Consider the following 14,594-nt stretch of genomic DNA (forward strand, 5'->3'; position numbering starts at 1 on the left):
ATTCTGGCTATGCCTAGGCTTGTCTGAATCCTAAGGTGATTAAGTTTGGATTCAAGCTGTTGTTCCTTATTACCCTTTTATGTTAATACTCTTTTTATTATCCCACACCACTTTCATCTCCATGGTATTGTCAATCCTTAATATATATGTTTCCTATCTACCTACCTATCTTTCAGTTTTTGGCCACACCTGTGGTATATGGAAGTTCCCAGGCCAGGGACTGAACTCACAGCAGCAACCCAAGTCACAGCCGGGACAACGCTGGAGCCCTAACCTGCTGCACCACAAGAGAACTCCCCTATCTATATCTTTTAATGAGAAATCAAAAATAAGGGTCAGCTTTGAAAAATAAAACCACAGTAATATATACCTACATATAGTTTTCTTAAATCAAAATGTTCTAGGTAGATTTCTTTACTGGTATATTTGCAGTATCTAAAACATAATCTTTAGTAATATAAGTCAACATTGTCAAATAAGTTTTATAAAAAAGTCACTTTTTTTTTTTTTGGCTGCTCCCATAGAGGTTCCAGGGCCAGGGATCAAATCCAAGCCACCACAGCAACCTGAGCCATAGTGGTGACAACACCTGGTCCTTAACCCACTGTGCCACCAGGGAACTCCCAAGATTCACAGTTTTTAATACATGCGATATAGTCTGGGTTTCTGTTAGCACTTCTAATGAAAATAATTGTGCAGCCACTCAAAAGCCTCAGTCCACATAATCAGTGTAGGTATGATGTGTCTGAAGGAGTAGGTCGAATAGTTAATGCTTCCCTGGTGTAACTCAAGACCAAGAGCCACTGAGCAAGCATTAACTTATGGAATCTTAATAGTCACCTCATTGCTGAAGTGAAAAGGAAACCGAGAGGAAACTTAATAATATCAAAAGTTATTTTAAAGGGAGTTCACATTGGTTTGAAGGGTACTTTGCTTCACACACAATATCCACCTTTGTAAAGCCCAAGAAACCCCTATTTGTAACATACACACATCTTTACAGTTTTCAGAACATAAATCTTGAGAGCAGTATTATTTCTCCACAGATAAAAATTAAAATATCGAAATTCTTTCAAATCATAACAAAAGGAACCCTCTTGCAAACCCCAGGAAACTTGGAACTTTGTGTGAAGTGCTTATTTGACTGTAAGAGGGTCAGTGTGTGTTGCAATGAATGGAAAACCTCTTTTACTGTATTCCATCTGCGCCCATCTTGTGACAACCTTTTTCAGTATTAGAAAGATCATATATTAAAAATGATTTCTGCAGTCATCAATGTATACAATCAAAAATTTCATTCCTGTGAAATTAACACTTCATTAAAACATCAAACTAAAAGCTCAACAAATACTTTTTATGTTGTACTCCAAGAGAGAAAAAAAACCCAGAATTTGAAGAACAGATTGCCAGTTATTCTATTCCATCACAGTCAAGTTTCTCAGTTCTGTTTTCTTTCTTTCTTTCTTTTTTTTTTTTTTTTTTTTTTGCTGCACTCTCTGTCACTGGAAACATCTTAAACCAATTTCAAGGGCTACACCTGAATAAACATGTTGTAAAAGTGTTTATGTATTGAAGTGGGTCAGTTCAAGGTATGGTATTTGGCTGGAACTTCTAATTTCTCTTTTTACAGCAAAAGGGCTGCCAGAAGGAGGAAGTCTGAGCTGAATTAATACATTTGTTACAGTGGAAGTAGAATGGAAACTACTCTGACCACAAATCAAACTGCCTCTTTCATTTATGCCAGTGATAGAGTTTTTCTAAGAAATATAGACTCTGGCATGGAGCCACTGTAAGTTTGCATTTAAAAGAGAAACCCATATGCTTATTTGTTTAAGGTTTACTGCTCTGATTATTTGGAAGTTCTTTCTCTGGTAGAACTGAGTGGAATGGCATTTGTGATGCCGGTGGCTGTTTTAATATTTGTAGGAACTGAACACCTTTTCCCAATTCGTTGTAGAACAATTGTTGAAGACATTGATTGATACTGCTGGACTAGCGTGCATGCATTTTTTTTTTTTAAACCAGTATCTCCACATTTAAAGGAGCTCTGTGTCCCTCTCAACAGCTGTACAGCCTCACATGACACGGTCTCATTTTCTGACGGTAGAAGGTCTCTGCACAATACAAGTATACACAAAAGTGTTTATGCTGCCAAAATAAATTTTGTTAAGGGCAACAGTTTATTTGCTAAAATGCCATTGATGCCATTTCAGGCACTTGTTTCTCTTTTCTTCCAAGATGGGTCAGGTCTTATAACGGACTGAAGTTGCTCTGCCGCCTTTACTTGAGTAAATGTTTTAAGAAAACCTGCACATCTCTCAGGGGACAAGGCAGGGCCGATCATGCGAGGATTTCAAACCATGTTAATAGTACTTTGAAAAAATTGGTAACTTCTGTATCTGGAGTAGAATATTTTGGGGGCATGGGTTTTGAGTCATTCTTGATTACATTTACAACTTAAGATGAAATAGTTCATCCTCCTTGGGTGATTTTCATTGAACTTGATATCGGTCAATGGTTTTCTTTATATATATAAAATTTCCCGTGATCATTATTTTAAATGAGGAGAGCATAATGGGAGTGAATTATCAAAAGGGGGAATAGTAATACCAACTCCTAGGGTATTTGTGGAATCACATTAAATAATGCATGGGAAACACTTAGAAAAATGCCTAGAATACATAGCAAGGACTCCAAATGCATTCGATGTTATTTTAATGATAAGTGTTATTATTGCTGCCCCACTAGGAGCAGTACTTGATTAACATCTACTTCTAGTCCTTGGGTCACCTGATTTCTCACTTACTTCTGCCCAGGCCCTGGGCTCGCTCATTTTTAGAAAAACAGCCACAGCAATTGGCTCAGAGGGTCTGGATACAGGTTCATGTAGAGACAAATGTGAGTCTCCAAGCTCACCTGGAATTTGTCTCCTTTCTGAGCATCTCTGGGCTTGGTCTGTAGCTTCTGAAATCCTTTCAGTAAACACTCAGGTGTGTCCGAGCTAAGAGGTGGAGGAGGGATTCTGAAATGTTCATGTTTGCCTCAAAATCCTTTACATCAAGCCAGACCTGAAGCTTCAAGCAAACCTTCCTCCCCAGCAGGGGCCTCTAGAACAACCTGAGAGGAGCTCTAAGTAGATCACGGCTTTGTAAAGTTCACTGGGCACAGGCCAGAGGTGAGGCAGGGAGGCTATCAGCACTAATTAACACTGGAAAGCCTCCAAAGCCACCAGAGAAAGTAGCAACACCCAGCCAGCCATTCAGCTTTTATCACGTGGAGGGAAATTATAGGGCCTTTAATGCAGAGGAGCCCATAGCTAATATTTTTGAAATTGCCGTTTAGCGTGGACATTTCCAGGCTGATGGTCGTCAAGCCTTTCCATTTAGAACGTTGCCAACTTCCATGTCTGAGAAGGGCCCTGCAGCCAAGGCCTGAGGGTGTGCTTCGGCCAAAGGGATCCGACTCCGAAAAGCTAGCGTGGACAGTTTGTCTGCCACAGCAGTCTCGCGGTGTTTAGAAGCATCTTTGGTCCGCGGAGAAAACATTCTGGTCGTGTTTGAAAACGTCTCCCTTTTCCAAAGTGCCCTCCACATTCATCCCTGGTGGGTAACCGTCCTGTCTTTGTCATCCACCAAGTGCCGGCTCCCTCTGTTCTAGGACACAGCATCAGCGTGAAGTCGGCCGGGCTCGTGGGAAGACATGGGCCGCAGTCAAAACAGCCGTTCATGGTGGCCTTCTTTAAGGCGAGCGAGGTACTTCTTCGATCTGTGAGAGCAGCCAACAAACGGAAAAATCAAAACCGCAATAAATCCAGCTCTCATCAGGACTCCTCCAGAATGTCCAGCGTTGGAGGTAAGATAAAACCTGAGCAGCAGTTCTGCGTAGAGAGTTATGGGGTCATGTGCTGCAAATCAAGGAGCCACAATAAATTTACCCTCTGGACACACCTTCATTTGCTCTATTAAATCATCCGGCGAGGTTTCTAGCATCCCCAGAACGTTTCATCAGTGAATCACTCAGTAATTCATTTTCAAATAAGTAGGACTTGCCTTCGTATGTTGAAAGATGCAGTTCAAATTAAAATCAAGCTGGCAGTCATAAAATTACGAAACGGCTACCTCAAACAAGGCCAGCCAAAACTGAACCCCTCAGCTTATGAGCTGACCTCCCAGAGCCTCTCAAACATGGATGGGTAACCAGGTAAATTCAAAATAAAAGTATTACTTTAGTACTTAAAACAATACATGTGAATCATGCAGTTTAATTTTTCTCCAATGATAGAAGCAGGGTAGATTGTATAGTAATTGAGATTAAATTTCCATTAATTATTGGACAGCTATTATCTAGATAATTTGCTCTGGAGTGTGTGTGTACGCACACATGCATAGATGAAATCTAATGAAATGTTACAAATGCACAACTGATTCTGTTGTGCTTGTAATTTAATCTATGAATTGATAGAGAGATGCAGTTGATCCGAACTCATCTAACTGCAAAGATCTGAAGTGGTTTCATCATATACTTTATATGAGTAAGTGCCTGTTTAGTCCTGGCTGCAAACAGATTTTCATGAGCTGTTTTTAGATGAAAACGATGGTGATTTTATTCCAAGGAATTGTCTTTTCTATGAAAAATAGACCTATTTATAGGGGAAATCTTGCCCTTGAACATGCCAACTTAGTGCAACATCTTTGTTCGTTTGTAAAATGTGTCTTCTTCTGTCAATTGCCTCCAAATGCAAGGCACAGTGCATGAGCTGGTGAACGAAACAGATATGACCTCTGTAAATGGTATTTCAGCAAATTATTGTGCTTTGTTCTTCCAAAAAGACACATTGACAGTTTGCCATTATTCCTGAAATCATTTTTTTTCCCAAATACTGACAAGTCATACTGTAATTTTTTATTACTCGATTATGTGTGAGTGTTAGATAAGAAATTAATGATTATAAATGAAACCAAAGATGTAGAATTTTTTTGAACCTGGGACTCTTAGCAAAAATACTAAATAGAATTCATTGGAACCTTCCTAGAGTCTAAACACAGGAGAATCATGTCAGAAAGAAGTCTATTTTGTGGATCTAGCAACAGAAGCATAGGGGAGAGTTCTAAATGGAATTGCATTATACCAAATTACATGCTACACATAAAGCAACGTTTCAAAATAATCTTCCATCAAATAAGTTTAACTGTCTTTTCCACTTGCAAGTAAAACGTGATATTAGTGCCTTATTACAAGACTATTTGTATAGAGATCTTCACAAGATATTTAGTTTGGCAAAAAATTGTAATTGCTTAATAGGAAAGATGGAGAAAAATAACTTTCTAAGACCTTTTCTTCCTTATAAATACTAGCCTGTCAAAGTAGTATATTTTTCTTTTCATGTAGAATGGTTCTGAAATTGGTTGAAATGTTTTTAATTTAATGTAGCACACTGCATTAAGCAGAAGATTTGTTCAATCTTGAATAGTAAATAATTTTTGAGGAAATTACAAAGGGAAAAGGATAAGTCGCATACTTATTATTAAGGCTCGTAATGACTCTGGCAGAGGCATTCCTGCGACTCCAATCATCAAAGTCCTTCTCCCTATTGGTGAACTCTGTTTATCTTCTCTTCCTGACCACGAGTAACCAGTGTGTTTCTATAACTACAGATGAATAAAACACATGGAGCAGAAATCACGTAACTTTTCACCAGTTTCCTAACACCATTTAGAGTACAAAATTATTCTAATATAGACCAATATTTTCTTTTTAAAAAGTGTGTCATTGGCAGCCATTTCTGTGAAATATGTGGTAGATGGTTTTGGAGCGTGTTCGTATTTTGATAATAAGAAGAAAGAAAGTAGCTGGTTTGTGCGTATGAGACTTAACCTTTCAATAGGTAGTCATCAAGCAGACGGGAAAAACTCTCATAGGATTTGGCCCGAAAGACAGGGTTTTAACATAAACATAAAATTTGATACTTAGGAGACTTGAAATGCCAGTGAAATTTTAAAATTATCCAAATATAAATAATGAATGCTGTAATACCACTAGGCTTTTACAATAAAATACTGTGTGAAGACTCTGGGTCTGAGAAAGAGCCAGTAGGGAGAAGGGAGAGAGTTGTATTAGAAGTTTGCTTGGCTGTTTTTTTTGTTTTTTTTTTTTGCTGTCTTTCTTTTTTTCTCCCAAAGCATATCATCAAATGTTTTGTTTTCTTTTTAAATTTTTTTTTTGTCTTTCTGCCTTTTCTAGGGCTGCACCCGTGGCACATGGAGGTTCTCAGGCTAGGGGTCTAATTGGAGCCATAGCTGCCGGCCTACACCACAGCCACAGCAATTCGGGATCCGAGCTGCGTCTGCGACCTACACCACAGCTCACCGGGACACCGGATCCTTAACCCACTGAGCAAGGCCAGGAATCGAACCCGCAACCTCATGGTTCCTAGTCGGATTCGTTAACCACTGCGCCATGATGGAAACTCCACATATCATCAAATGTTAAAAGTCTCCATTAGTGCAGGAGAACCCAGGTCATTTTCTTTGGCGGGGGGTGGGGGGAGGGTGTAGTTTCTTTTAAAAATTTTTTCTTGATGTATAGTTGATTTACAATGTTGTGTTAATTTCTCCTCTACAGCAAAGTGATTCGGTTGTATGTTACATATATTCTTAGGTTCTTTTCCATGTTGGTTTGTCACAGGATATTGAATATATTTCCCTGTGCTATACAGTAGGATCTTGTTGTTTATCCATGCTATTTATAATAGTGTGCTTCTGCTAATCCCAAATTCCCAGTCCTCCCTCTCCCATCTCCCGACCTCCCCCAGCAACCATGAGTCTGTTCTCTATATCCGTGTGTCTGTTTTTGTTTCGTAGATAAGTTGATTTGTACTGTATTTTATTTTATTTTATTTTATTTTTTGTCTTTTTGCCATTTCTTGGGCCGCTCCCGTGGCATATGGAGGTTCCCAGGCTAGGGGTCAAATCGGAGCTGTAGCCACCGGCCTACGCCAGAGCCACAGCAATGCGGGATCCGAGCCGTGTCTGCAATCTACACCACAGCTCACGGCAATGCTGGATCGTTAACCCACTGAGCAAGGGCAGGGACTGAACCTGCAACCTCATGATTCCTAGTCGGATTTGTTAACCACTGCGCCACGACGGGAACTCCTGTACTGTATTTTAGATTTCACATATCCAGGTCATTCTTGCTGCCTTTACCTCATTCCTTTTTCTTTCAAAGAGTCTTGTCTTCCAACTTCTCAGTGCCCTTTTAGTCTTCCATGCTCCTGTTGGGGAGCCTAGAACAGGGTCTCCCACAAAATAGGAACTTCACGAACACATGCTCAGGAAGTTCATGTGTTGACTCTACGGGAATTGCTGCTCCCTGATTATCTGCAGAAACCCTCCCTCTTTGTTCCTCTTCAAGATTTTGGCAAAAAGGTTGAGCAGACACTTTGTGCAAGATATTGGTTATTTCACAACGAGGCAGCACAGTGTTCATTTGAAGTGGGGTTTGTGGGGAAAGAAATGTAGGCAAAGGCTAAATGTTGTTAGCCATCCTTTAAGATGGAAAGGCACCAAGATGATATGATTTTAAAGAACCTACTGAGAGCAAGATGCTGTTTTAAGGACTGTTTCAGTGCTGAAAAAAAAGTAGAGCGTGAAGAAGTTGGAGAACTAACAGGGCACATGGCAAGTCCTGGATCACTGCACAACTGCTTGGGAACGTGCTTGTTGCAAGCTTGATGCTGGAGATCCTTCAAGATGAATCCAATCATTGATGGTCCCGCCTGAAACCACAGTGATTTCTCAGGGCAATTCTTTTTTTTTTTTTTTTAATTTTTTGTCTTTTTAGAGCCAAACCTATGGCATATGGAGGTTCCTAAGCTAGGGGTCGAACACAGCCACAGCAGCGCCAGATCCGAGCCACGTCTGCAACCTACACCACCGCTCACAGCAATGCCAGATCCTTAACCCACTGAGCAAGGCCGGGGGTCAAACCTGCATCCTCATGGATCCTAGTCAGATTCGTTTCCACTGAACCACAATGGGAACTGCAGGACAATTATTTTAAAGAGGCATTAAAATGGGAGCCGTCTGCACTCTCAACTCTGACAGGCACTATTTCTTGCCTAATGGATACAATGTAAAGCCATGCCTCTTGGACAAACATATTCATCAAAACCAGAAAGAGCAACTAATTAGGATTATTTGTTTAGAATGTCTTATATAATTATATGCACATTCGTTATTTAAATATAATCAAATTGTAAATAAAGCTAAACGTCTTCTGGAATCACCTCATTCTTTTGTGGCAGTTTATGGATATCAGTGTGGTACATGTACTTCCAAATCTTTTCCTCCCTCTGTGCATCCTTTGGAGGATGTATTTTTAATTACACGGATGATGTATTTTTGTGTACTTTTTTCAATTTAATCCGACCTTATTTTCCTTTCATTTGCCTAGGTTATGTACACAAGTACACATTCTGCTCTTTTTTTTCTTTTTAATTTAATTTCCTTTTTTGGGGGTAAGACCATTTAACATGAGATACACCCTCTTACATTTTGAAGTGTGTAATGCAGTGCGACTCACTGTAGATACAGTATCATGCAGGAGACCTCTAGAACTTATTTAACCTGCATATCGAGACTTTATACCTATTGATTAGCAACTCCCCATTTTCCCCTCCTCCCAGTCCCTGGCCACGACCATTTTAATTTCTGACTCTTTGAGTTTGACTATTTTAGATACTTCATCTAAGTGGGATCCTGCAGTGTTCGTCTTTTTATGTTTGACTTACTGCATTCAGCGCAGTGTCCTCAAGGTTCATCCATGTTATAGCATATTTGCAGGATTTTCTTCTTTTTTGAAAGCTGAATAGTATTTCATTGCATGCATACACCGCAGTTTCTTTATCCACACAGTTGCTGATGAACGATTGGATTGTTTTCATATCCTAGCTGTTGTGAACATTGGAATTTTTTTTTTTTGTTTGTTTGTTTGTTTTAGGGCTGCACGCATAGCATATGGAGGTTCCCAGGCTAGGGGTTGAATTGGAGCTGTAGCTGCCGGCCTACACCCCAGCCACAGCAATGTGGGATCCGAGCTGCATCTGTGACCTACACCACAGCTCATGGCAACGCCGGATCCTTAACACACTGAGCAAAGCCAAGGATCGAACCTGTGTCCTCATGGATACGAGTCAGATTTGTTTCCGCTGAGCCACAGGGAACTCCTGGAATTCTAATATCTTTCAAGATACCAATTTCAACTCTTTTGGCTAACTACCCAGCAGGAGGATTTCTGTATCATATGGTAGTTCTATTTTTAAAAAATTTTTATTATTTTACTTTTAGGTTTCTGCTTTTTAAATTCCTTTTTTGTGTGTGTTTATTTTTTATTTTTTGTCTAATAACATTTATTTATTTATTTTTTTACAGAATAAAATACATATATTTAAACACAATTACATTCACACAGGTTATTATATCATGGATCTTAAACAGATTAAGTGACTCCCTCTGGAGAAGTGGAATGGAAAATATGCTGAGACAAATAGGAAATTTATTCTATACTTTATCCCATTTTGTATGGCTTTCGTCTTTACTATTTAGTATTATCTATTACATTTCAATTTTTCTTTAAAAATTAGCATCATATTAAAATTGTGTATATTATGCAACTAAAATTTATAAAGAAAAAAGCCTTATATACCATTAACTATTTTATATAGCATAATAAAAGGAATTACTTAACTGGTAAGAATAACAAAAATAATACACCCTCTGTAAATAAGTAAAATATAAAATGCATAAATTGGTTAAATAACGGTGTAACTATATAAATATATCCTCACAAATCATTACATCTTATTGCTTCTTCAATATAGGCATTACACCATTCTAGGTGATGTGATAAACAAGACATTATAGACTTTACATTGTACCATGGAGAGAGATGGTTATTTATTTATTTATTTTAACATATCCATTCTTTTTCATTCATTTATTTATTTATTTATTTTCATGCTTTTTTAAGCGAGAAATGGTTATTAATAATACAATTGTAGAACTGTATTATTTAATTGTACAGTTGCAATATTTAATTATAATTATCATAAATTCTTCGGTGGAGAGGAAATCAGAATCAGATCTAAGAAGACTTTAGCACTCCAAGAATGATGTCAAATGACCCCCTTCATGGTGGATTATGCACTTATTTACTGAGATATATTTCTTCTCCAGAGATTCCTTGTTTGTGTATCAATTGTATTAAATTCTTTTTTAAAACTTTTTTAAAAATGAAAGTATAGTTAATTTACAATGTTGTATTAGTTTCAGGTGTACAGTAAAGTGATTCAGTTTTATATACATATATATATTCTTTTTCAGATTATTTTCCTTTATAGATTATTACAATGTGTTGAATATAGTTTCCTATGCTATGCAGTAGGTCCTTGTTGTTTGTCTATTTTATTTTATTTTATTTTATTTTTTAGGGCTGCACCTGTGGCATATGGAGGTTCCCAGTATAAGGGTCGAATTGGAGCTACAGCTGCTGGCCTACACCACAGCCACAGCAACACCAGATTTGAGCCATATCTGCAACCCATACTGCAGTTTGTGGTAATGCAGGATCCTTAATCCCTGAGCAAGGCCAGGAATTGAACCCGCATCCTCATGGATACTAGTTGGGTTCGCTTCCACTGAGCCACAGTGGGAACTTCTATCTATTTTATATATAGTAGTATGTATCTGTTAGTCCCAAACTCCTAATTCCCCCCCACACACTTCCCCTTTGGTAACCATAAGTTTTTCTTTTTCTTGTTTACTTCACCTAATACGATAATCTCTAGATCCTTCCATGTTGCTGCAAATGGCATTATTTCATTCTTTCCTTATGGCTGAGCAATATTCCGTGTGTGTGTGCATGTGTGTGTGCGTGCGTGCATTTGTGTGTGTGTGTGTGTGTGTGTCAATCACATCTTTTTTATTCATTCATCTGTTGATGGACACTTAGGTTACTTCCATGTCATCTTGGCTATTGTAAATAGTGCTGCTATGAACATTGGGGTGCATATACCTTTTCCCATTAGAGTTTTCTTTGCATATATGCTCAGAAGTGGGACTGATGGATCATATGCCAACTCTACTTTTAGTTTTTTGAGAAAACTCCATTCTATTTTCCACAGTGACTGCCCCAATTTACATTCCTCTTCTTATGCACTTTTATTTATTTATTTATTTATTTATTTATTTTTTTGTCTTTTTGCTATTTCTTGGGACGCTCCCGCGGCATATGGAGGTTCCCAGGCTAGGGGTCCAATCAGAGCTGCAGCCACTGGCCTACGCCAGAGCCACAGCAACGCGGGATCCGAGCCGCGTCTGCAACCTACACCACAGCTCACGGCAACGCCGGACCGTTAACCCACTGAGCAAGGGCAGGGATCGAACCCGCAACCTCATGGTTCCTAGTCGGATTCGTTAACCACTGGTCCACAATGGGAACTCCTTCTTATGCACTTTTAAAGAGCAGTTTTAGGTTCATGAGAAAATTGAGAGGAGAGTGCAGAGATGTTTCATATACTCCTTATCCCCACACATGCATAGTCTCCCCCATTATCAACATCGCTGTCCAGGATGGTGCATTTCTTACCCGAGATGAACCGTTTTTGACATACTAAAATCGCCTGAAGTCTATAATTTACTTTAGAGGTTCACTCTTGGTGTTGGTCTTATGAATTTTTAACAATATTTTATTTCAGCTATCTTTCAAATGGGGGACTTCATTTTTTTTAAACTGCTGTGATATATTCAACAGTGCTTATATCAGAGTTTATTTAATCTTGTCACTCTTAAAAAGACATTTTGGTTGTTTTTAAATTACAACTTTCAAAATCAATGCTGCAGTGAAAATCCTGCAAGGTTGCACATGTGAGAATGGTTTTCATCCACATCATTTCTACAATAATTAACACTAAAAGCTGGTATCTGTGCCCTGAGTACGCAAAGTTTTGGAAATCCCTTCTAAAGCAACAATTATTTCAGTGCGTAAAATATCTAACTCTATCATCTATCTATCTATCTATCTATCTATCTATCTATCTATCTATCCATTTATCTAGCTATCATTCTGTATCTATCTATCCATCCATCCATCTATCCATTTATCTAGCTATCATTCTGTCATTTAGCCCTGGGTCCACTACGTACTAGTCGTATAATCTTGGACAGCGTGTGTCACATCGCTCTGCCTCTGTTTCATCTGTAAAGTGGAAATGTGAATCATACCTGCTTCGTAGGGTGAAATTACAAAAGTTGTGTGGATTAGATGAGTTAATATATTTAAAAAACTGAGAAGAGTGGTACGTGCTCATTTGGTGTTAGACATTGCTATTTTTCAAATGACTTCATGTGATTTGGTCTTTCAGAACTGGTACCAAAAGAGTTCGGAGTTTTACATCAGAGAAAACTAGAAATTCCCTCTCTCTAATAAGTACCCGTTCCCCTGGACACTTATTGTCAAGTTTCTATCTGGAGAGAATCCACAGAGATAATATTATCTGGGCATGGCTTATTGTGTTTATTCAATGTTAAATAAGTGCCCACGATGTGACAAGCACAGTACTGACTATTTGCTGATACAGATGGGTTAGCATAAGAATCTTGCTTCTTAAAAAGTGCTCCCATAGACAATGGAAAAAACACACACACTAGGAATTAGTGGGTGGATCAGTTCTTCTGGAGTGGGTACAAGGTTGTGGGAGAGCAGTTGAAGTAGAGCATCTAAGCCAGAACTAGGTATGGCCCAGGAGACTTCTTGAGGGACTCAAGAAAGAACAGACATTTTCCAGAAATGGAGGGGTGGATGAAGCCACTTAAGACTTATGTGCACATTGTAGAACCATGTACCAGTGTCAGGTGGCCAGTGCACAAGTATTCTTGTGTGAGAGCAGTGTGATGTCAGCTAGAAAGTCACGCAGGGACCAAGTCATAAAGAGTAGGTGTGTCATGGCCAGGAAGCTGGGTGTTTCTGTGCAGGCAGTTGGAAAAAGGAGTGTCACAAGAAGACACACATTTTTAAAAGTGAAATTTGGCATCAGAATGAAGGATGAGATGCCAAGGGAGGAAACTGCCAAAATGATGAGGAGGAGTCTGGTCCAACACCCCAAGCGATGAAGATCATAGATTGGAGAGAGGGGAAGTGGAAACCAAAGTATCTGGAATGGGGCCAGCGGAACTCTGGTGATGGGAGCGTCAAGCAAAAGTCAAAGGCGCAGGGAAAAGACACAGCTATGGGCCCCAAGGGTTAGATGAAGACAGGACTTGAACCACCATGGAAACCAAAGTAAGACAGAAATGTCCAGGATGGTGTCTCTGGGGGTCCTCAGCGCAGAAAAGCAGATAGGAGGAGACAGGGATGAAGGGATGAAGGGTTATCTGAGGACCAAGGTCCCAGAGAGGATGTTAGGGGAGTATGAGGGCAGAGGACTTCCAGGAGGTTAGCTAGGCTAGAGGTGGGTCGGTGAAAGGGGGTTGTAGATGGATTTCACGTAGGGTAGGAGGGAGAAAAAAACATCAAGAAATGTACTAAATTTTCTGGCGTGGGCGATCCTATTAACCAAGTAGAGAGCGTGGAAGGAGTGTGAGGTCAGAAACAAAAACAGTGAGTAGGAAGCGTCTAGGAAACTGTCACGTAGAGATGTTTGGCAGGTATTTGGAGACTCAGGCTTGTGGACAGGATTTTATGGCAACAAGCTCTAAGGTGAGTGTTTGCTGCATCATTCACATGGATTCGTTGCCAAGCAGAGTTAAGCAAACACACCGGGCAGTTGTTATTTTGTAGTATCTGTTCTGTGTCACACATTCATATGTAGACAAACACAGTTATCCCTACACAAATAAATAACAGTAATTCCTATTGGGTTATAGGTACATTTACTGGATGTGGGCGATGGGGATTAATGCAGGGTAGCCGTAGCAGTTCAAATCTCTCATCATTAGAGAGAATTCTTATTTGTTTGGGGTTTCTTTTGCATTTCTCTAACCCCGAAGCTATATAAAAATTTGCATGACTGAATCATCTACAGTAGCCCCCTTCCTGCTATTGTACCTCTTAAGTTTTCAAGCATTTGTCATTTCCATTTTCTATGAATTAATTAACACCCTGACGCTCTGGATGCCGACTTCTGTTATCTCCCTCTGGGAATTCAGGAAGACGATGTTAACATCACCTCCTTGGTGTTGAAACACAGTATTTCATCATATTTGGCTTGTTTAAGCTGTTGATGTGCTTAAATGCCAAATTCCACTTTGGAATTTTTTTTTTTCTTTTTAGGGCCACATATGTGGTATATGGAAGTTCCTAGGCTAAGGGTTGAATCAGAGCTCCAGCTGCCAGCCGACGCCATGGCCATAGTAACACAGAATCCGAGGCACATCTTTGACCTACGCCACAGCTCACGGCAACGCTTGATACTTAACGCCCTGAGCAAGGCCACAGATTGAACCTGCATCCTCATGGATACTAGTCCGGTTTGTTACCATGGAGCCACAAGTGGGAACTCCTTTTTTTCTTTTTAAAAATAGATTTATATAGGAGTT

General features: G+C 39.4%; 2 protein-coding genes across 2 annotated transcripts in view; one reads left to right on the plus strand and one right to left on the minus strand.

The window, feature by feature from the left end:
• TAP1 (transporter 1, ATP binding cassette subfamily B member) overlaps window positions 1-14,594 on the minus strand; it is a 682,515-nt gene that overhangs the window by 379,773 nt on the left and 288,148 nt on the right. The window lies entirely within an intron of this gene.
• The window catches only part of BMP5 (bone morphogenetic protein 5), a 123,756-nt gene that overhangs the window by 98,259 nt on the left and 10,903 nt on the right, over window positions 1-14,594 (plus strand). The window contains 1 exon segment of the mRNA NM_001204901.1: window positions 3,658-3,852. Coding sequence (NP_001191830.1) covers window positions 3,658-3,852 — 195 coding nt within the window.

The sequence above is a fragment of the Sus scrofa genome, chromosome 7, assembly GCF_054392235.1.
Source record: "Sus scrofa isolate SSC_HxYL_T2T_F1_AM1 chromosome 7, Sscrofa_HxYL_maternal_Yorkshire_Landrace_v2.0, whole genome shotgun sequence".
NCBI lineage: Eukaryota > Metazoa > Chordata > Mammalia > Artiodactyla > Suidae > Sus > Sus scrofa.